The sequence below is a fragment of the Chionomys nivalis genome, chromosome 11, assembly GCF_950005125.1.
Source record: "Chionomys nivalis chromosome 11, mChiNiv1.1, whole genome shotgun sequence".
Classification (NCBI taxonomy): domain Eukaryota; kingdom Metazoa; phylum Chordata; class Mammalia; order Rodentia; family Cricetidae; genus Chionomys; species Chionomys nivalis.
In genome coordinates, this window is record NC_080096.1 from 31,634,758 (window position 1) to 31,658,316 (window position 23,559).

A 23,559-nucleotide genomic window follows, 5' to 3' on the forward strand; every position below is an offset into this window, starting at 1 on the left:
TCCAGGATCCAGCAGAAGCTGGAGTAGAATATATTCTATTTAAGGAAGGTACAGTGTCTTTATTTATGTAACTGCCCTGTGCATTTGAACCAACATAGTACTTAACAGTAGGTAGACAAACCATGTGAAACCAAAGTGGCTGTATTTGTTAGGAGGCTATTTTAAGGAAGAAACAACACCAAAAACCTCAATAATCTTTGTGAATTATAAGTGAAAATGCTCATTAGTTACTCATGTTGTTAGCTGTAGGTTGGGAGTGACCTTCTCTTCTCTCACATCCACCTTGAAGCTGTTATGTGGACTGCACCTTCTATAACAGAAGAAGGGAGCATGCACAAGACTCATTATGACTCACTGCTTCTCAAAAGTGACATATTGTTTACATCCATTTCACTTATTACCACAAATTATGTGGTCAACCCTAGTGGTAAACCACTTAATGCTATTTTCTTCCTACCTAGAAGCAATTAGGATTGCATGGAATAGTCTGGTATATGTCATTTCTCTACGATGGCCAGTAAATAACAGAGATAATGTAACCTATCATTGTACCACAGAAACAGTGTCATACATGAAAGCAATGAGGAACATTGACTGTGTTTAATGTAAGTGACATGGTAATGGAAACTGTTGCATGTCAAGCAATATTAACAAAGTGGTATACATAAACAGTATGTGCTACCAACACTAAAATAAGTTAATAGTATGCCTAACCTGTGAAACTTAGATATGTGACTTTGTGCATGAAATCATTGTGGTTTGTGAGCAAATATGGTGAACTGCACATTGTATTCTCAAAGATACAAAACTTGACATTAATGGTCCTGGGTTCTCATCTCAACTTTGCTGACTTTGTTAGTATATGAATGATTTTGGCCAAATTACTTCGCTTGGATTTCACTTTATTAATCAATAAAATTAACACCTTGACTGTGTCTCCAAAGCCTGCTTGGGCTCTGGGGTTCTCCATTCTCTTCTCTCTGTTCTCTCCCATGTGGGGACTTGGTAAGAAGGTAGCTGTCAGTGAGCCAATAAGAGGAAGAGATGCTCAGTAGATGTTGCTCATACTGCCAGCTGACCTCAGAGGTGGTGGCTAATCTTGTCTGTCAATGTAACTGAGTTGTGAGACAGTTATAAAATTTATAATCACGTTTCTCAGTGTACCTCTGGGGTGTTCCACAGGCCTTGGGCATGTGGGTCAATCACCCAAGGGGCAATGTATTCAGAGGCTCCTCCTTCATTCCCAGCCACCCAGACATGAAATAATCACACAGAAACTATATTATTTGCAGTACTGTTTGACCAATAGCTTAATAGCTCTTACATCAAACCATATTAGTCTGGAAGGAATCTCTGAAGAAACAAAAGTAAAACCTCTTTTCCAAAGCAACACATCATTAGACTCAAATTTTGATTTCAAGATAACTTTAAAATATTTATGTTGGTTTAGCTTAGTAGTCTGTAAAATGAAATGTCTCTCTGTACTTAGCTCATTCACAATCAAAAAATTCAAGAAAACACAATATACATAATCCAGACTCTATGTTTATTTTCCATGTTTGCATAGTTTATTTTTCTTTACTCCTTTAATCTATGACTGGCTGTACTCTGCCTCTTTGAAGACTTTGTTTTATTTATTTATTTTTAAAAAAACCATTTACTTCTTTTTATAACTATTTCTTCTCTCTCCCAAGCCTACATACATTTATCCAACACTGTGACCCATTTAGATGCCTTTTCCATATGGATTTGTCTTTATTGTGTGTTCATTTGTGACCAGGAGTGCTTTTCTTTTTAAATGCTAAGTAGATGTGGTTAGGACCAACTCCATGGCACCACCTGTTTGCTCTGCCCAGTCCAACATGGCTGAGACATGTTCACTGTCTCCGAGAGCCATGCACATTGCACCAGCTCCAAGGTTGCAGCGGGTCTGTGTCACCATTAAGCAACTATAGCATGCTGCTCACAGACTCCATTTAAGTGCTCATCCTACTGAAAGAGCCAAAGTTGTCCCTGCAACTAGCACAAACCATGAAGCTGCCTTTTCAAAATGTGTGTGTGGGGGGCTGTTCTGCTAAAGCTAAATCAGGAAGACCTCTCTTAAAGGAGCTGCAGCACCCCTGTTTGCCTCCAGCAAACGGAGCCCATCTGAAAAAAAATGGCAGCTACCAAGGAGCCATGCTTAACTCTGTTCTTTTGTGATTAGAACTCCTTACAAGCTTTCTCAGGTTTCATGTGGATGTAGTCAGCCCCACATTGGGCACCATTCTGTAAGTGGGGGCTGCTCAGTTGTTTCCAGCTGTCCAGACACAAAATAATCACACAGAAACTATATTATTTGCAATACTGTTTGGCCAATAGCTTCAGTGTATTTCAGCTAGCTCTTACATCTTAAATTAACCCATTTTTATCATTTTATATTTTACCACAGCTTGTAGTTTGCCAGTACCAGTGCATGGCTTGCCTCTTCCTTCTCTGGCGACTACATTACGTCTTGCTATCTCCACTTATTCTCTCTGTATATCATTTCCAACCTGTCTATATTCTGTTAAGCCCTTGACCAAAAGCAGCTTCTTTATTAACCAATGGTATTCATAGCAAACAGAGGGGAATTCCACATCAGGGAAAGATCTTCCCTACATATAGGTGGCAATCTCTAATGGCTGGGAACACAGATGGAACAACAACAACAACAAAAAAAAAAAAAAAAAAAAAAAAACTAAAAGACCAGCAGCAGGCAAGCTTTATTTTTCTTGGGTGGGTGTGACCTATACTATTGTCATACCCCGCAGATACCAGACTTCAGCTGCTTTAGTCTTCAAAGTGAATTCACAAGGGCACTTCTTCTTAGCCTGTTTCACTGTAGACCTACCTCTGAGCTGACAGATTTCCACCAGCAACACGATATGAGCTGGAAACACACATCAAATCAATTGTTTAGAAATGAGGATGTAGTCTGTTAAGTGAATGGACAGGGTTCTCTGGTAGAGAAGAATGGAGGACAGAAACGTGAATATCAAGAGTGAACACGTAAGGTCTTGAAGTTAAGGAACTCGTGTTTAACTGATACTTAAGGATGAGAAGGACCTGGCTATAGAAAGAGCAGAATAAACAAGGATAAGTCTAATTTAGGACATGACTTCCCCTTGTTCAAATAGCTGAGGGCTGCTGGGAGTGGTGACCCACATCCCAGCACTGTGGAGGCAGAGACAGGATGATCTCTAAGATTTTGAGGCCAGCCTAGTCTGCATACAGAGTTCCAGGCTGGTCAGGGCTACACACTGAACATTCCCTCCCACCTCTTCCCCCGCCCTCACATCACACTCACACACACATGCTGGAGGAAGGCCCTCATAGGCATGTAGAATATGTAGGAGAGGCAGAGATGAATCACAGGACAGGGCAGAGGCAGGGTCCATGAGGATCCTGAGATGCTGATTGGAGGCGTGCTACACTCTGAGGAATGATAACCTCTGGTGGGGAGTATTATGTTAAGGTGTAGTAGTTTTGTTTGTATTTCAGTTGTTTAGCTTTGTGAAGCTGTGGTTCTTTGCCTATCGAGAACACCTGATGATCTAATAAAGATCTGAATGGCCAATAGCAAAGTAGGAGAAAGGATAGGTGGAGAAGGCAAGCAGAGCGAATATACAGAAGGAGAAATTCGGGGAAAGAGGAGAGGTGGCCAGGGAAGGAGAAGGACATCAGGGGCCAGTCATCCAGTTACACAGAAATTCAGAGTAAGAGAATAGGAAAAGCCCAAGGGCAAAGGGTAGACAGGATACATAAGTTAAGAAAATCTGGCAAGAAATAAGCCAAGCTAAGGCCAGATAATTATAACTAAAAATAAGATTCCATGTGATTTATTTGGGAACTAAGTGGTGGGCACCCAAAAAGAGTCAAAAGAATAAAAACCATCATACTAAAAATGTCCAATTATAGGGCTGACTTTAGGAGGAATGACTGGGAAAATGTGGGATTGAATGCTGGGACTCCCAGGGGACTCAGGATGTGTGAATGAAGGATCTCCCCCTTAAAGAGTTACAATGCATGTGGAGCACCTAAGAAGGACTCTGCATCGGAACCTGGGAGGAGTGACCTATATTGATTATGCTGCTGGAGACAGAGCTGGGGAAGAGTGGAGTGAGGAGTGGAGCAGAGAAGAGCAGGTGACTGGTGAGAGATGGTGGTTCTGGGAAACGCATGGGTGGAGAGTTTCTGACTAGACTGCTTAGGGTGCATTTCAATTTGCAGCCTTGGGCATTGTCATGGAAACCAGTACTCTGCACATCCAGCCACCTGCTTAACACCCTCAATTTCTCTAGTGCAGCTAGCTGCTGGGTGCACTCATTCACAAGGGTCCCTGTATGGTTCCTGAGGTCTGCAAGGTCATCCATAAAAGTTGTTCTTTCTGCAAACTCCACTCACTGTGAAGGCCTCTGCTCTGGCTACTACTCAGTGCACCGTCTTTGCTGTCACAGCTTATGACAGATATGTGGCCATTTGCTACCTAATTCATTATAGTGACATCCTCAACTGGGGACTATGCATATAGTGAACAGCTGGGTCTTTGGTCTGTGGTTTCCTCTCTGTTTTGTTACATATATTCTTCACCATGAGTCTGACATAGTGTGGGCCCAACAAAGTCAACCACTACTTCTGTGAAGGCCCTTCAGTGTGTAGCCTGGCTTACATGGATATCCACCTCATTGAGATGGTAGACCTGGTCTTGGGTGTTTTGTGATTGTTACCCCAATTTCTCTAATAGTGGCCTCTTACATTCATATTGTCATGGCAATTCTGAAGATTGAGTCCACCCAGGGCTGCTGCAAGTCTTTCTCTATCTGTGTCTCTCACATGACTGTGGTCACACTCTTCTATGGTCCAGCCACTGACATCCACATGAACTCCAACTCCAGCTACTCCCCTGAGTGAGACAAGCAGATCTTCCTCTTTCACAATGGCATCACAGCCTCACTTAAGCCTGTGGTCTACGTTCTAAGGAACAAAGACATTAAAGAGGGCGTTTCTCAAGGTGAGAGGGCACGGTAGGGTAGACTAAAACAAGGATCCAGGAATAGCCAGAGTGCAGTATTTTAGAAAAAGGGAGTAGCCGGGCGATGGTGGCGCACGCCTTTAATCCCAGCACTCGGGAGGCAGAGGCAGGTGGATCTCTGTGAGTTCGAGACCAGCCTGGTCTACAGAGCTAGTTCCAGGACAGGCTCCAAAGCCACAGAGAAACCCTGTCTCGAAAAACCAAAAAAAAAAAAAAAAAAAAAAAAAAAAAAAAAAAAGGAAAAGGGAGTGTCTGTATTTATGAACCTCCCTGTGCATTTGAACCAACACAGTACTTGATAATTGGGACAAACCACTGTGAAACCAAGGTGACTGTCTTGATTGACAGGCTACATTAAGGTACAATTCCAAACATCTCAGTAATCTTACTGGATTATACCTCCAAAGATTCATCTGTTCGTCAAGTTTGTAGTTCTAGGTTGGGAGTGACCTTTTTACTTTCACATTCATCCTGAATGTCACCCTAGAACAGAAGGAATGATACAGTGGACAATCTCAAAATCACATATTAATAAAGACATTATAATAAAATAACTTATAAGTTTAAAATGTCCCATAGCCTTATACACATGAATAAATTTAAAAGTAGTTCCTTAAAAACATCCAGTTTTTTCAGTTTAAATTTTCTGTAAAACTCCAAAATTTACTTCTTAAAGAAGTTTAACATCTCTGAAAATAAAGTACTTTTTTTAAAGAGTAAAGACACAGAGCACAACCATAACCTGCACAAGACAAAACCAAGCTCCAACAGTACAGATAATTTCCTATCTCTCAAACCAATACCACCTGGGTGACTTATGTTACAAAGTTTGGCTGCCAGCAAGCTATTATTTTGTATATGAACACATGAAGGTACAGCTTAAAATACCTAACTTAAAAAGCATTGTTTTTAAATCCCATCTTTCATGAACCTTATTTTTAAGACAGGAGAGGAATTATCATACAACAATCCTAGTCCAGTTCTAAAGCATCTTTACAGACCTGTTGTCTCCTTAGCAGGCCCATACCACGTGGTTGCCCTTAATCAAGATGGCAGAGAATCCATAGGATATCCTTCTGTTGCAATCCTAGCAAAGATGGCCGCCTAAGGTAGCATGCCGCATGTTGCTTATATCCCAGGTGTAATCATGCCATGTAGTTTCTTTAAGATTAACTATACACAGACTTCTCTCAACCCCATGTTATGAAGTTCAAGTTAACTTTTGTTACAGATATTACAGATTTTTAACCATATCCAATAAATGTATAAACCAATAATCTCTTTAGCTGTTCTGCTTTTTTTCCCTGTCACACTTGTTTATCATGGACATAGAGACTTGAAGCATGCCTGGGTCTGAAAAAAGGTGTCATAACCAATTTCCACGGGCAGCCTTTCAATAAAGTAGGACAGCATAAATAACTCTAATATTATCCATTCCCAAATCACATTTGAGTCTCTATTACATCAGATTCAATGGTCAGAAAGTGCAGAGAAATTTCGGGGTGGGGGTGCCTTTGTAACTGCCCCTGAATCCAATTCCCACAGGCACAGTGCTCCTGAGGTAAAGCAGCTCCTGGCTTCCATTCAGGGACTTTGGGTTTTTCAAAGCTGCCCACAAGCCCTAGACATTACATTCTTCATCAAGCATATTGGCCTCCCATGTCACCAGGGGTTCCTCAGGGCTCCAAGATCAGAACAGAGAATCTGGTAGTTCTGGTTGAATTCTCAATTAACCAGAACTTACCAGTGGGTCATGGGACATATCCCTTTGCCCTGACTGGGGAAGCACAGACCTCAACAGGTCCTCCATGTTCCCAGATAGAATACCCCACAACCAGAATCCAAAAACCAGGCACAAGAAAATGGCATAGGAAGCTAGCTTTAAAAAGGCACCCATGACATACCAAAAAAGAGTCCTCCAAAAAACAAAACAAAACAAAACAAAACAAAACCACTCTTGCTATCTCCTTTTTTCAGCAAGACTGTTCAAGACAAGGGAAGGTTGCCAGAGCCAGAGTGAAGAGCCTAGCTCCAGAATTTGGGGTGCAATGGTCTTTATTTTCTCACTGGGGTTTCCAAATATTAATCCTGAGATCCACAAGAAAAAAATCAGTTGTACAATTTTGAACCTTTAGTTAAACACTGACCAAGATGGACTTTGGTCAGGACCAATCTCTGGAATTCCCAGTAATGACCACAGGATACCTGTTGTAGTGGCTTTTGAGAAAGAAACAATACAGGCACCATATTTTCCCATGTGACTTTGATATTTTCCAAGAACTACAACTCCCAGGATTCTAGTAATTTACCTGGTCTTTGAACAGGTGGTGCTAACATGTGTGTGTGTTATATATGTACATAGATATATACTGTATATATGCATAGATATAGATATAGATATAGATATAGATATACTATATATATATTAAAGGATGAAATGCTTTTGTATCCTTTATCACTATTTTTTTCTCATTGATGTCTAAAATGAACTGGGTACCAATGTACTGAGTCATAAATCTAACATCAGCAAATATCAGTGTATACAGAGATATCTCTAGCAGTTCATGAAGGCACAAGTAGGTTACATGAGGAGGTGGTCCAAATAGTCTACTCCAGATGCATCCCTTCCAAAGCCTGAGCCTGTGGTCTTCAAGGGCAGATGCCTAGGGAGGACTAAGGAAAAGGAACAAACTCATGCTGACTTTATACACAGTTCTGTGTGACATGTGTGCCCCACATGACAGTGGCCATGAGAGTACTGTGTCCTGTTTCAGGATGTGCCTGAAACCAGTAATGAGAAGAAACCCTTCTAGGAAACAGAGCACTATCCATGACATCTAGTTTAGAAAGAGGAATGTCTTCCAGGAAAGAGTCTATGTTGATGAGCACATGATGGCCATGGCTTGGTTACATGGTCATTAACATCCATGGAATATAATAGTAAAATTGGATAGAATGAGTATGGACAGACCTGTGGGTAGCCTTCTCAGAGATAGATAAGAATGGTAAGATGTTTCTGTCTCATGTGGATCCCCATCAAAGGTGTCCTCAAGAGGAAAGGATGTGAAGAATTAAGTGGATGGGATGGCATTCTCTGCAGACACCTGTCAGCCCCTTTCCCAGGCCATCCTCTCACTATTCATGGTCATCTTCACTTCCTTCTCCAGATACAAAACCAGAAAATTTTTGAAATACTCATCTCACCAAAAGAGCCAATTTTCACATGGTCCCTTAATGAGGCATTGTCATCTGGGGACCAATTAAGGAGTCCCTGCTTGTGAGAACTGTGGATCTGCTGGCTTCTCCTTTCTCCAAGCTCACTATCTTCTCCTTTAGACCTTTGGGTCCTTCTAGTGCACAATGAAATCTCTAGAGTTTGATTTTTATGTTTATGCTGACCTTTTGGAGTCATTACATGACCATTGTGGAGTAGGCCCAGCTCTGAGCAGCAGAAGCATTTTGGTTAGAGCATCCTGTTCTGTTTACTCCACCTACCTAATTTTCTGTCCTATCAAAGGGCCAATGCAGTTTCTTTATTAACCAATGAAAGTAACACATAGACAAATGACCCTCCTCCATCACCATATTTTTAAATCTCCTCTCACTTTTTCTTTGACAGATCCCATATATACCTTCTGTGGAGTTTTGGTCTTTTTCACTTTTTCTAAGAACGCTCCAGATATGGGATGTCCTTCTATATATGTGTTTTTTATTGGTTAATGAATAAAGCTGTTTTGGTCAATGGCTTAACAGAGTAAAGCCAGTCAAAAAAATCCAAACAGAGATATAAGAAGCAAGAGGTAACAAAAATGAGCCTCGTGGTAAAATACAAAATAATAGAAATGGGCTACTTTAAGATGTAAGAGATAGCTAGAAATACACCTGAGACATCGGCCAAATAGTATTGAAATTAATCAAGTTTCTGTATGATTATTCAGGTCTGGGGGGGCCAGGAAATGAATGAGTGGCCTTGACTTACATGTCTCTATAATGTGACTGCTTTTCTTACATGTTGCTGACCTTCATGTCTAACTTAAATGATGTGTGTGTGAGTGTGCGCATGCACACACACACATGCACGTGCATGTACACTCACATTGGCCTCTCTTTTTTGAGGTTCAACCAATAATCTGTAATAAAATATCCAAGACTAAACTCACCAGAACCAGAGTGGCTGTTTCTATATGTGACATTTAATGGGTTTTGTCTGCTTCACTCTGAACCTGGAAGAATCTCTGTTGGGCTCGACTGCCTCTCAGAGCTGATGAGGATCAATAACAGGAGTGAGTAGAGTTGGGATCAGAGCTGTGGAAAAAAGGCTTAGCAGCAGCACTGCAGAGGCCAAGGTGCTTCTTATTAGTTCTGATTGCCAATTACAAAGGTGGCCAATGTCAGGGTTACAACACATGTCACTGAACAGCAGCTGAGATTACATGTTATTATACAGTGTTTCAACCAGCAAATGCATCGCACTAAACACCTGCTAGAGCACAGAGCACAGGAAAATGGGATTACTCATCAGGATGTGCAGAGTTCAGAGATTTTGTTGCCTTTACTTATTTTAATTCTATGATTCAAACTCTAGCCTCAAGCATTCTATTTACACAGGTGCTATACAGCTGAGCACATTCCTAGGCACTCTGGCTTTGTTTCCAGTACAATTTATTTAATTGTCATTTAGTAATTAAGTATTGGCTGTGTTTAAGGAGCAGCTTGCAGGAATTCTGACTCCTTATCAGTCAATCACTCTCAGCAGGAAGACATTATCATCCAGTTTTCTCCTTCTGAATCCTTAGTAAACCAAGACACAGACAGAAGGCAGGGCTGGAAATATAACACTGACCAGTACTCGTTGTAGGGTGCTGACATCACGTTTTATTCCTCTAGCCAGCCTAGAAAGGAAGAAGTGACTATTGGAATTCTACAGGAGATACAATGAAGGCAGAATGACAGCAAGTTCAAGAGAACATGTTCCAGAGTTGTATGCATTTGGACACAAGTTCTTGTTTGCATCTAAGAGTTACCAGTCCCTTGGAGAGTTCTCTCACTCCACTGTCATAGAGATGTCACTGATGACTCCCATGTTACTATATTATAGTTGACTAGTGTGTTTATGTGTATCAGCATCTTGCATACATATATATAGGCATATACATACATACATACATACAGCACATTCTTTCCTTGTCCCTGGGAAGGTCAGAAGAGGGCACCAGATCCTCTAGAACTGGAGACATGGATGGTTGTGAGCTGCCATGCTAAGTGCCAGGAACGAAACTGGGTGTTTTGAAAGAGCAGGAAATCCTCTTCTGCTCATAACCACCCTTCAGGTCCCCTTGCTGTTGGCTCTTCATTAGCACCAGAGTGGATGCGTAACTGTTGCAAGTTTTTTTCTGTCTTTTCAGCCAACTCCCTAATCATGGCATGAACACATTATTAATTATGAAAGGTTGGCCAATAACTTAGGTTGCTTCTAACTAGCTCTGATAACTTAACCCGTATCTTTTAATCTGTGTGCTACCACACTGCTCCTCTCTTTTCCTCTCCTCTTACATGTCTTTCTTGTTCTCTGACTCTCAACATCTCTGCCCTTCTTCTTCCCAGCATCCTCTCTGCCCCCAAAATCCTGCCTAGTTCTTAGCCATTCAGCTTTTTATTAAACTAATTTGAATGACACATCTGCATAGAGTACAAAAAGACTATTCCACAGCAGATAGCTTGCTCAGATATTACACAGCAGAGAATGAAGGACTTTGATTGCCCCAAGGTAGTTGAGGAAGGAAGAAGAGTGTGACTCTACTCTGCTCTCATTGAGGGTCAGGGCTCAGGGTTTGGGCAGTAAAAGAGGAGTCAGAATGAGAATTTAAAACCTTGACCTGTCTATCAGGTGATCATGTCCCACCTTCTCCCCTTTGATCTGCTGTTGTTCCCCCAATAAGTCTAGAAAAGGGAACAGGTCACCATTCCTCCTACTGTGGGTTGTCTCTGCCTGCTCTAGTCCCCAAGGATTTCCCTGTAGTTCTCTTGTTGACAGTATCCAGGAATCATCTTAGCATCCCTAGTGGGAACAGAAATGGTCCTTTCCTAGCTCCTCTGGGGAGGTTCAGAGAGGAGGCAGTGTCATAAAACCTCAGCATCTGGTCCCACTGGAAAGAGGTGAGGATGTCTGAGCTTGCCTTTGTTAAGCAGGATTTTATAGTCGCCATCTTCAGGCGTCAGGGCTGGTCTACTTGCATAAGAAGCAAGAAATTCCTTCCCTCAAACAGCACTTTGGAGTTTTTCTGGAGATTGAGCTACCTAGAATCCCAGCTCTCTGGACTCACCTGCTTTATGGGGCTTCCTCATAGGAGTAAGAAACACCCAGTGACACAGTCCTTGAATTTACAAGTGGTGAGAGGGTCCCTGGTATTTTACCTGTGGATGGAGTTCAGGCAAGTGGGTCTAGAGATAATCATTAGTCCAGCCCTCCATCTCCAGGTCCCCTGCCCATACATATCTAACTGCCCTGACCTCTTCCCTCATTTCCTGCTCCTCTTTCCTTTCTTCTCAACCTTCTATCTTTGCTTTCCTTTTTTCTTTCTTCATTAATTAATGTAATAAATATTTATAGTCCGTTTTTCTGTTTATAATCATGTTGACACACAAAGAATATGAAATCCTAAGACCAAAGATCCCAAGTGAAGCAGAAAGTCATGTCCCTGAGAGAGCAGTGGTGGTCAGTGTCTTTGAAGGAGTCTCCCCACTCACAGGGTCAGAGCTCGATGCACTTTGTGGGCAGAGCAATCATGATTTTGTTTTTGGAGTGGGGAGAAGGTGTGAGTTTGCTCTAGCCTCATTTGGGCTCAAACTCACTATATAGTTGAGTATTTCCTTGGACTCCTCATCCTCAACCTTCCAGATGCTGACTTCCTAGGTTGGGGCTGGCATGTGTAGCTTTTTCTTGCTTTGAACTCAATCCTTAAGTCCTTGTTTGTTTTGCTGGGCTCACAGCTGGCCTGGTGGGACCCTGTACGCAAAGTCAGAGATCACTGGGCTGGGAAACCATAAAATGCTGTGGGTCACTAAGCAGTGTCCCCATGCCATAGAAATTGCACCTAAAATCCTCTTTTCTTGGATCCTCCTACATTCAGTATATCCCAGGGCCTCCCACATTCAGACAGGAGGGAAAATTGCCTCAGGAGAGCAGGTTTATTGCTAATCATTCAGCTCTGTCCTGTTCTGAGTCTCAAAAAGTTCAACTAGACGGACGATGTGAAGACTTTGCCTTCCTCCTCTTCCACTTCAGAGCCTGTGTGCTAGAAGCAGAGAAGGTGACCGAGAGCCAGGCTCTAGCAACAAACCATCTAAAGACACACTTTCCTCACACCTTGTAATCTGGAACAAGCTGCCCTCTCCAGGCTGTAGGTTCACCTATAACACACAGGTAAAAATACTTCCTTGAGTGAGTTGTGATGCTGAGCTAAATTTAGGGGAACAATGGCTGGAATATACAAACTACCGAATAAATGTTACTTGTTTTTGTTATTACAAACATTAGGAAATCACACATACAGCCATACTCTTAACAGAGATAATTCTTTCTTAGTTGTATGGGGACTCAGTTAACAGAAGAAGCAAGTTTTGTCCATGTTGTTTGGCATCAAAACTGGTATCAGATCCCTCTAGGATTCCATAGATTCTAATCGCCAGTGAACAAGAATGCAGGATGTATTCAGCCTGGGTTAGGGGCAGGAGGTGGTGGCATAAGAGAAAAGGCTTGCCTTGAAGACATCTTACCTTTGCTTACTATAAGAGAATAAATAAATTTATGAGACTGGATGTTAAAAATCTGATTGCAGTGCTCTGCTGCTGGTCTCTGCCTCTGAATCCATCAGTTGATGGATGAAGGTTCTATGGTAACATTTTATATATTCATCAATCTGACCACAGGGCATGGCCAGTTCAGTCACCCTCTTCTCTATTGCTTGGGGTCTTATCTGGGGTTATCCTTGTGAATTTCTGGGAATTTCTCTAGAACCAGGTTTCTTGCTAGTCCCACTGGGCTGAGCTCCCAAAGTCCAGTTGAAAAGTAAGAGGGGTGAGAATATGAGCAAAGAGGTTAAGACCATAATGGGAACACTTACTAAAACAGTTTACCTGAGCTAATGGGAGCTCGCCAACTCCAGCCGGACAAGGAAGGAACCAGCATAGATCCAAACTAGGCCCTCTAAATGTGGGTGAGAGTTGTATGGCTGGGCACCAGGATTTATCCCTACTGCTTGTGCTGGCTTTTTGAAACCTACTCCCTTTGGATGGATACCTTGCTCAGCCTAGGTAAAGCAGGGAGGACCTTGGACCTTTTCCAACGCAATGTTCCTTATCTTCTCTGAGGAATAGATTGGTGGGTGCGTGGTAGGTAGCTGGAGGGGATGTATGAAGGGGAGGGAGTGGGAATTGGGATTGGTATGTAAAATGAAAAAAGATGGTTTATTTTTATTTTAAAAAGAAAAGAAAAGAAATTACCAAAAAAGGGGGGAGGGGAGAAAAATATTGGTTGTAGCCAGAGGGTGTTGCTGCACACTTGTATTCCCAGCACTCAGGAAGCAGAGTCAGGAGGATATCTTGAGTTTGAGGCCAGCTTGGTCTACAAAATGAGTTCCAGGACAACCAGAGTTGTTACACAGAGAAATGCTGTCTCAAAAAAAATGAAAGTAAAAAACAAATTTGGTTGCTACAGATTTACCTCACAAACCCACAGCACACTTGGAACTGATTGTTTGCATGCAGAGGGAGGTAAGAGTGAAAAAGGAAGAAATAACTTATCTCCTCACAGATCCACAGGATCCATCAGCATTCCATGGGAAGACTACAGTGTCTCCAGTGCACTGCACACATGACCTTCTTTCATTACTCACAGGACTACCTGTGTGAGGGCCTGTGTGTGACTGATGTTTGCTCTGTCATCTTCATCTATTTCTTTACTCCGTTTTTGCATGTATCTGTGGTATGTGTGTGAGAGTGTGAGTGTGTATGTCTGTGTGTCTGTATGTGTGGTAGGAGACTGATCTGGGGTTCTTCCTCGATTGCACTCACCTTGTTCTTTGAGGCAGGGTCTCTCAGTTGAACCCAGTGCCCATCATTTCATCTAGTGTAGCTAGCCTTCTTACTGTGGAGATCCAATGTCTCTGCGTTTCTAGAGCTGGAATGAGAGTGTGAGGCTGCATATCACATGTCGTGTGTTACATGGCATTTCCAGGAGTTATATGAGATGATTTAGATACTGATCATAATCCAGAGGCAAGAGTGTCATCGGCCCCATTGGGCTGATGAAGAGATTGAGGCATTGGGAGGTTCCGTAACTTGAGAAGAATGCACAGAAACTGAACAGTGCTCAGAACCCATACCCTGGTCTTTCTTTTTTTTCAATTAAAAACTATTGTTTGCTATTTTATGTGTATGCGTACTTGTGTACATGCATGTTTGTGTACCATGTGTATGTCTTGCCTGTGAAGGCCAGAGGATGGAATCAAATGCCTTAGAACTGGAGTCACACAACTCTGAGCTGTCTGATCCCCTTCAACAGCAGTCAGTGCTCTTAACCTTTGAGCCATCTTTCCAGAAGGTATCTCCCCTTTCTTTCTGTGTAGCTGGCATGTGACAAGTGACACATAGACAAATATGATTCTCTTACAGGCCTTACCATGTGGATGATTCCAGAGCAGAACCAAAGCTGGGTTTCAGAGTTTATCTTGCTTGGCTTCTCCAGTGACCCCACAACCAACAGCATCCTCTTCATTGTGTTCCTTCTCATCTACCTGAGCTCAGTCATGGGCAATGGGCTCATCATCCTGCTGATCTGCCTGGACACACAGCTGCACACTCCCATGTACTTCTTCCTCTGTATTCTCGCCGTATTGGATATGGGTTATGTCACTACCACCATGCCCCAGATGTTGGTGAATCTTCTTGCTCACTCTAAGACCATCTCCTTTGCTGGCTGCTGGATGCAGATGTATGTGTTTAGTGCCCTGGGTATAACTGAGTGCACCTTCTTTGTTGTCATGGCTTATGACAGATATGTGGCCATTTGCTACCCACTGCGTTATACTGTCATCCTCAACTGGGGACTGTGCATACGACTGGCATCTGGGTCTTTAGCTTGTGGTTTCCTCTCTGCTTTGTTACATACTTTCTTCACAATGAGTCTGCCATACTGTGGACCCAACAACGTCAACCACTATTTCTGTGAAGGCCCTTCAGTGCGTAGCCTGGCTTGCATGGATACCCATCTCATTGAGATAGTAGACCTGGTATTGAGTGTTTTTGTTGTTGTTACCCCAATTTCTCTAATAGCAGCCTCCTATATATATATTGTCATGGCAATTATGAAGATAAAGTCCAGCCAAGCCCGCTGCAAGGCTTTCTCTACCTGTGCCTCCCACCTGACTGTGGTCACATTCTTCTATGGTCCAGCTTCTTATATCTACATGAGACCCAACTCTAGCTTCTCCCCTGAGCGAGACAAGCAGATTTCACTCTTTTATAATACCTTCACTGCCTTGCTCAACCCTGTGGTCTACAGTCTGAGGAACAAAGACATCAAGAGGGCATTTCTCAAGGTGATGGCAAATGGTAGGCTGAACTTGTGAACCAGAATCTAGGAGAAGCTGGAGGTAGAGTATTCAATGTTTAAGAATGAGACAGTGAGCCGGGCGGTGGTGGCGCACGCCTTTAATCCCAGCACTCGGGAGGCAGAGGCAGGCGGATCTCTGTGAGTTCAAGGCCAGCCTGGTCTACAAGAGCTAGTTCCAGGACAGGAACCAAAAAAGCTACGGAGAAACCCTGTCTCGAAAAATAAAAAAAATAAAAAGAATGAGACAGTGTTTTTATTTACGTAACTGGCCTTCTTAGTACATACATAATCCACCTTGAAACCAAAGTGTCTGTTTTGGTTAACAGACTACACTAAGGTACAGCACCAAAATCCTCAATAATCTCTGTGGATTATAGCTGTGGAATGTTCGATTACATTGTGTGAATATATATCACTGTAATTGGTTTAATAATGAAGCTGACTGGCCAATAGCTAGGGAGGAAGAGACTGGCTAGGTGAGCCAGACTAGAATAATGCTGGGGGAAGAAGGGTGGAGTCTGGAGTCACCAGAAGAGAGAGACAGAAGCAGATGGGCATGCCATATTGAGAAAAGTTACCAAGCCGTGTGGCAGAGCATAGATAAGAAATATGGGTTAATTTAAAATGTAAGTTAGTAACAAGCCTGAGCTATGGATTGAGCATTTATAATTACTATTAATCCTCTATGTGGTTACTTATGAGTGGCTTGTGGGACAGAAACTTTTGCCTACATATTATAACTGCAAAGGTTTTTTTGTTGCTCATGTTGTTTGTTAGCTGTAGGTCGGGAGTGTAGGTTCTCTAGCACCCACCCTGAAGCATTAGCTGTTATGAGGACTACACTCTTCTATAACAGAAGAAGGGAGCGTGCACTAAACTCATCATGACTCACGGCTTCTCAAAAGTGACATATTGTCTACACCCATCCTTTTGATTACCACAAGTTGTGTGGTCAACCCTAGGGGCAAACCACTCAATGATATTTTCTTCCTACTTAGAAGCAACACGGACAGTAAGGACTAGAGATAATGTAAACTATCATTGTGCCACAGAAACACTATCATACATAAAGCAATGAGGAACATTGACCATGTTTCATATAAGTGACATGGTAATGGAAACTGTTGAGTGTCAAGCAATATTAACAAGGTAGTGTATATAAACAGTATGTGTTACCAACACAAAAATAAGCCAATAGTATGTATAACCTGTGAAACTTAGATATGTGACTTTGTGTATGAAATCAATGTGGTTTGTGAGCAAATATGGTAAACTGCACATTGTATTCTCAAAGACACAAAACTTGATATTAATGGTCCTGGGTTCTCACCTCAACTTTGCTGTCATGGTTAGTATATGAATGACTTTGGCCAAATTACTTCGCTTGGATTTCACTTTATTAATCAATAAAATTAATACCCTGACTCTAAAGCCTGCTTGGACTCTGGTGTTCTCCATTCTCTGTCTCTCTGTTCTCTCCCATGTGGGGACTTGGTAAGAAGATAGCTGTCAGTGAGCAAGGAAGAGAAAGAGATGATCAGTAGATGCTGCACAGGTCACCAGCTGACCTCAGAGGTGATGGCTAATCTTGCCTGTCAATGTCACTGGGTTGAGAGACACCGAGAAAATTTGTAAGCATATTTTTCAGTGTGCCTTTGGGGTGCTTCCACAGATGTTGGGCATGTGGGTCAATCAACCAAGGAGCAAGATCTTCCCTGCATATAGATAGCACTCTCTAATGGCTGGGAGCCCAGATGGAAAAAAATCAACAGACCAGCAGCAGGAAGGGTTGATTTTTCTTAGGTGGGTGTGACCTATGCATTTCTATGTCCTGCAGACACCAGACTTCAGCTGTTTTAGTTTCAAAGTGGATTCACACAGGCGCTTCTCCTTAACCAATTTCACTGTAGATCTGTGAGCCTCTCTGGGGCTTTGGATTGTAGCTTGGTTATCCTATACTTTACTCCTAATATCCACTTATGAGTGAGTACATACCATGTTTGTCTTCCTGGGTCTGGGTTACCTCACTCAGAATGATCTTTTTCTAGTTCCATCAATTTAAGGCTAAGAAATCTTACTTGCTGCCGTGTACTCGAAGCCCAGAGCAGGAACGAAGTTACAAAGGTGAAACTCAAGCTTCTAGAAGATCTCTAGCTAGTCCCTGGCGAAAGCCGTTCCCGCTCCCTCACTCAGCATTCCCGTGTATCTATAGCTCATTTGTGAGCAAACTGCCCACTCGTCTCTTTTCAGTCCTGTGGATTACACCGAGGGCCTCATGAATGCCGGGCAAGTGCTGTGCCACGGAGCTACATCTCGGGAGCCCTTCTCCATCCTTTAGTCACTGAATAAGAAGTCTTGGTTTTTTAATTCTTTGTGCTCATCTCTTGGGCACTGGTGTTTTGCTTTGCTTTGCTTTGTTTTGAAACAGGAGGTGAGCATCTTGACCTGGATCCAGTAAAATATGTTCCCCTTTATCCATGATCTCTTTATCAAAGCACTCTTACATGGGCACCTTTGTAAATAGGACATTTCCCTCTCTGAGATCTGAATTTCCTCTCTCCCACTCTTTTCCAGCAGTCCCCTGATTCTGCCCCATCTTTACTCTGAGTACCTCTGTCCTCTGGGCTAATTAAATCCCTTAGCTCTCCACGTCTTGCAGGGCATCACCCTCATGTGGGCAACACAATCAACTCCTCTAACAGTTCTACTACTTTTCTCTGTCCTTGCAATTTGGGAGTGGCACATATGTTTAATACGTTTAACCAGGAGGCAGAGACAGGTGAATCTTTGTGAGTTCGAGGCCAGCCTGATCTACAGAGTGAGTTCTAGGACAGCCAGGGCTACACTGAGAAATCCTGTCTTGAAATATCAAAAAAAAAAAAATGATGGTAAAGTCATTTAAAAACCATCTTCAAATTCAGCCTGCTTCCCTGAGTGAGATGTCTCTGGAAGTCCAGCAGGGTTTCCAAAGACTCTCTAGAGCAAACTGCTCTATGCCTCCTTTAAGGTGCCAGGGACTCTATGGGGATACAAATTGGGGTTGTATACTGCGAAAAAAAAATATCCAGCGATCTTCTCACCCCAGCTTCCTTGGTGCTGGGATTATACGCACGACCACCATTCCTGCTGCCTCGGCAACTTCTCAAATCAAATACTTTAATAACACCACTGCTACTCAATCCAGATTTGAGCAAAGGTTTATTAAAAGTGGGATATTAATGATGAAATCTCTTAGCAATGCTAATTGGTTATTATTAGGGTAACTTCAGGCAACAACCTGTGGGACTGTCAGGTTTTCTTCAGGGTTTTATTGACTTGAATTGGTGAGTTTCTAACTAAACACAGCAGACTGGAACACAAACAAATGCTAAGCTTGTCGTTGTCTATTCTTTTCTTAAGAGCAGAGTGACTGCTCTCCCTGGGCTGAGAGAGTCTCAGATGTTGCTTGACAGTGGGATGGTAGGAATAGATACGGAATAGAACAGTGATGCTTTTACAGAGATTCAATATGCCAGGCATCATTCAGAGACCCTTACCTATCTTAACCTCACAACAGTCCCAGAAGGTGGGTGTTTGCTATAATTATTACCATCATCCCAATTCTACAGACAAGGTGTCAGTCTACAGTGTACAAGCTTGTAATCCTGATGATATAATCCGGTGAAACATCAACTGTGAACCCGGAGTGTCTGCTGAGGGAGTTGGGGTTTCACACATCCTGAGGCCCTGGACAGTGATGCCTTGATAATGACCAATTCCAATATCCTATTCCCTTTTTAAATTTATTTATTTTTATTTTATGTGCATTAGTGTTTTGTTATGGATGTTGGGTTCCCTGGAACTGGAATTACAGACAGTTGTGAGCTGCCATACGGATGCTGGGAACTGAACCTGGGTCCTGTGGAAGAGAAGCCAGTGCTCTTAACCACTGAGACATCTCTCCAGCTCCCCTATATCCTCTTCCTAATGTGATGTTTAATATTGTCAGCTTGATGGGATCTGGAATTACCTAGGAGAAAACCTCTGGGCATGCCTTGAGAGGTTATCTAGATTGGCTTAACTGAGGTGGGAAGACCCACCTTAACTGTAGGTAGCACCATCGCGTAGAGGTTTTGTACTGAATGAAAAGAGATAGCAGGCTGAGAACAAGCATTCTTTTTCCTCTGCTTCCTACAATGTGAGCAGCTGCCTTGGCTCCTGCTGCCATCAGTTACCCACCATGATGGATGGTACTCTAGAACCTTTCCTTCCTTTAGCTGTTCCTGTTTGGACATTTTACCACCATGAAAGGAGAAGTGAGGTCACTTTCCCTCCTTCTGAAGACTTTTCTTGCTCTTGAATAAAATGGCATAAAGCTATGGATTCAGTTACCTTGTCTTAGCACCCTGACTTGATTTAATATGCCCCATTATCAGGCACTGTCACACAACAGCAGATGTTAATGATTCTTCACGTGATTCAGAGCCTCTGCTGGCCCTGGAAACAGAAATGAAGCAGACACTTGGCACTCTGTCTCCAAGTAGATTCCTTGATGCTTGAGAACAGCCCACCTTCTGGAATATCAGCAGATCATACAATAACCCACCTTTACATGTCATCTTCCTTAACCATCAGTGAAAGATTCTTGCCCATCCCTATGTGATGAGGAGCAATAAGACGTCAGGGTCACAGACTGTTCTTTGGGATCCAGTTACAGCCTCTGTGTTCTAGTGACCTCACTCAGTGGCTCGCCCCCAGCCTGTCACTTTGAGGAAAGCCCTCTTCACATCTTTGTTTCTCAGGCTGTAGATGATGGGGTTGAGAAAGGCAGAGATGACATTGTAGAACAGAGCCAGTTTCTTGTCCCTCTCTGGGGAAGCATTGGCCCCAGGGTTCATGTACATAAACATGGCAGGTCCACAGAACATGGTGACCACCGTGATATGGGAGGCACAGGTGGAAAAGGCCTTCAGTCGACCTTGGGCTGAGCGAATTCTCAGAATGGTGGCAAAGATACAGACGTAAGAGGCCAGGATGAAAGAAAGAGGTACCAGGAGAAGGATGAAACCCAGGATAAAGTCTACTCGGTCGTTGAGAGACGTGTCTGCACAGGCAAGCTTCAGAACAGCAGGGACTTCACAGAAGAAGTGATTGATCTCATTGGGGCCACAGTAGGGCAGCCTCATAGTGAAGACGGTATATACCAGAGAACAGCTGATGCCCCATAGTCCACAAAAGATCACCATTGCTCCGCACAGCCAAGGCCTCATGATAACTTTGTACCGGAGTGGGTGGCAAATGGCTACATATCTGTCATAGGCCATGACGGAAAATAACCAGCCCTCAGTGATGCCCAACACCAGAAAGATGTACATCTGAGCCACACACCCTGAATAGGAGATAGTTTTCTTCTGGCAGACAAGATGCACCAACATCTGCGGCACTGTGGTGGTGACATAGCTCATATCCAGCATGGAAAGGACGCTGAGGAAGAAATACATGGGTGTGTGGAGGTGGGAGTCCAGGTAGATCAAGGTGACAATGAGCCCATTGCCCACAAGTGTCGAGAGGTAGAGGAAAAAGAAGACATTGAAGAGGATTACATTAACTTGGAAGTCCCTGGAGAAGCCCAGAAGGATGAACTCTGCGACGGAGCTGTGGTTCTCCAAGGAGAAACTCTGCATACTTCTCCCACTGCAGGAAGAAATGAACAAAGTGGTCCAGCTTAGACCATGTGTAGGTGCTTCACCTATCCTAAGACCTTAATTCTCCTTGGGGTTGAGGTCAGTTCGGAGACTGAGGTCTGAATTTGGAATATTTAGCTGAGTCAGAGCCCCCAGAACATCATCTACTTTCCTTTATCATCCTCCCAAATACCACCGTCTTTTCCCTCTCCTGGGACCTACCCTTACACACTGTACTGCTTCTCATCTCCCTGGTGCAGCCTACAGAGTGGGGATGAGGACGAACCCTCCCCCTCCTGTCTGAAGGCCTGTCTCCCATCCAGAGCCCTCTCTTTTGGTAATGCGAACATCTGAGAGCATTGGAGAAGTGGGAAGGATGTATGACTTCATAAACAAGGGAAGGTCCTAGTAAATTTTACTTGTAACTGTGTTTGTTGACCCTCTGGAAGCTTTTGGCACTTTCTTCTAGATGAGCTACTCAAACTCGACAGTTCTGCCTCTTCCTGTTCTTATCCCCTGATAGTCTCCCTGTTGAACTCTATAAAGTTGACTTTCACCTAAGACAGAACAGTAGCTGCCTCCTCTGATTCAGAGGTCAACCGCACTGGGTTCTGAGAGGGGACTAGATTATAAATGAGTGAGATGAGAAGTCAGAAACAAGACCTGGGGGCAGGTAGCTAAAGTGGAAAAAGAGATAGAACATGTATACAACAAAAGAGGAGATAACAAAAGGAGAGAGAAGCGATGTAGGGAGCACTGTGAGGCATAACAAGCTTCCTGAGTAGCAGGTCAAGCAGGACAGGGATGAAGGGACAGAGGTGAGGATGAGGTGGACACAGACGCATGAGACTCTGGCTGTCAGAAAGCTCAGGTCCACATTCTCACAGCCCAGTCTCAAGGGCTCTTTCTTCCTGGCTGCCTGTGTACAAAGTGAGGAAGATCTGACCCAGGGATTGAAAACCAGATGCCTTGCCTTGACTAGATGAAACAACTAACTGATGCCAACACCAAAAATGTTACAGAACACGTGTAAAATCTCCCTGCAACACGTGAAACTGAAACATCCAACCTTGGTCATTCGTGGTGGCACACACCTGTGATTCCAGCACTCAGAAGCCTGAGACAAGATGCTGAGTTCCAGGGCTGTCTGGGTTACACAGGGAGTTCAAGGGCAGCCTGAGCTACATAGTGAGCCCCGGGTGAGACAGCGGGTTATTGGGAAGCACCAAGTCAGTATACAGAGAATCCAAAAGGACAGCATGAGGCTCCATCATTGAGAAAGGATATTGATAGAGCAGATCTGGTACCATGGTCTGTGTCTGCAGTAGCCAGATCATATGCTGAACAGCATTCTCATTCCTGGGCTGTACCTTAAGGAGGCTGAAGAAAAGTCAAAACAGACTGTGAAGAAGGATCTGGAGGCCATGATGTGTGGGAAAGAGGTGAAACAAAGAGGGACATTTCTGCTATAGAACTGAAAGGTTAAGAGCATTCCAGAACCAGAGAACTCTGTAAGTCTACAAGTCTTGTCGAGACACTGATGTACCTTTACATGTGGTCCCAGAGAGTCTTGGAGGTTCCAAGAAATGAAGTTGAGAGTCACATCAAGAAGGAAGACTTAGTGTAAAATGACGCTACTGGGAGCGCTGTAAGGTGCGCTCAGCTGTCCTGGGATTCTGGACTCCATTAAAGATTCAATGAAAACTAAATAGCCACCTGCAAAAATGCCCTGCGGCCAGTTCTGCCCATGGTGAGGTGGGAGAGTCTCTAGCACACTCCAGAAGGGAGAAGAGAAGACTTGGCCACATTTGTCCCTTCTCTTGTTCTCCAGTGTCCCCTAAACCTGGTGCCTGAGCTACTGCAGAAGCTCCTAGGCATCTTAATGCAGTCTATGTTTTTTTTTTTAAAAAAACTGATCAGAATATGATACCAAAAATGAGAAGGGTGATACAGAGAGATCAGTAGAAGAACCAGGGGTAGGTAAAGGAGTCAGCCTAATTATGACCACCTAGACCAGCGGCATCCCAGAGAGAATGGCAGGATGCCAGGCTCCACGCTGCCACTTCCCTGTCCTCCAATGACACTGTATGCTTCTTTCTAGTTCCAGTGTCTGCCTCCAGCTTCCTGACTCTCATAAAACCTCAAATACACTATTTAAAGCCATCACTGCAACTTTTCACCTCCATCTTTCCCTTCACTACCAGTTCCCTTGTCCTATATCTCAATCTAAG

At 43.3% G+C, this 23,559-nt stretch overlaps 2 protein-coding genes and 1 pseudogene across 2 annotated transcripts; 2 read left to right on the forward strand and 1 right to left on the reverse strand.

Annotated features, from left to right (window-relative positions):
• Positions 1 to 4,043: 4,043 nt before the first annotated feature.
• On the forward strand, positions 4,044 to 5,059 carry LOC130884313 (olfactory receptor-like protein COR9; annotated as a pseudogene).
• A 9,659-nt stretch (positions 5,060 to 14,718) lies between these two features.
• LOC130884314 (olfactory receptor 2A12-like) lies at positions 14,719 to 15,681 on the forward strand. Its single transcript, XM_057785426.1, has one exon. The coding sequence runs from the start codon at positions 14,734 to 14,736 to the stop codon at positions 15,679 to 15,681; it is 948 nt and encodes a 315-aa protein (XP_057641409.1). The 5' UTR covers positions 14,719 to 14,733.
• A 4,699-nt stretch (positions 15,682 to 20,380) lies between these two features.
• LOC130883990 (olfactory receptor 2G3-like) lies at positions 20,381 to 21,328 on the reverse strand. The gene has a single exon (XM_057784878.1). It carries the CDS (start codon positions 21,326 to 21,328, stop codon positions 20,381 to 20,383), a length of 948 nt encoding a protein of 315 aa, XP_057640861.1.
• Positions 21,329 to 23,559: the final 2,231 nt, after the last annotated feature.

Coding starts and splice junctions, on each gene's coding strand:
- LOC130883990 (XM_057784878.1), bottom strand. CDS start 21,328: ATGCAGAGTTTCTCCTTGGAGAACCACAGCTCCGTCGCAGAGTTCATC.
- LOC130884314 (XM_057785426.1), top strand. CDS start 14,734: ATGTGGATGATTCCAGAGCAGAACCAAAGCTGGGTTTCAGAGTTTATC.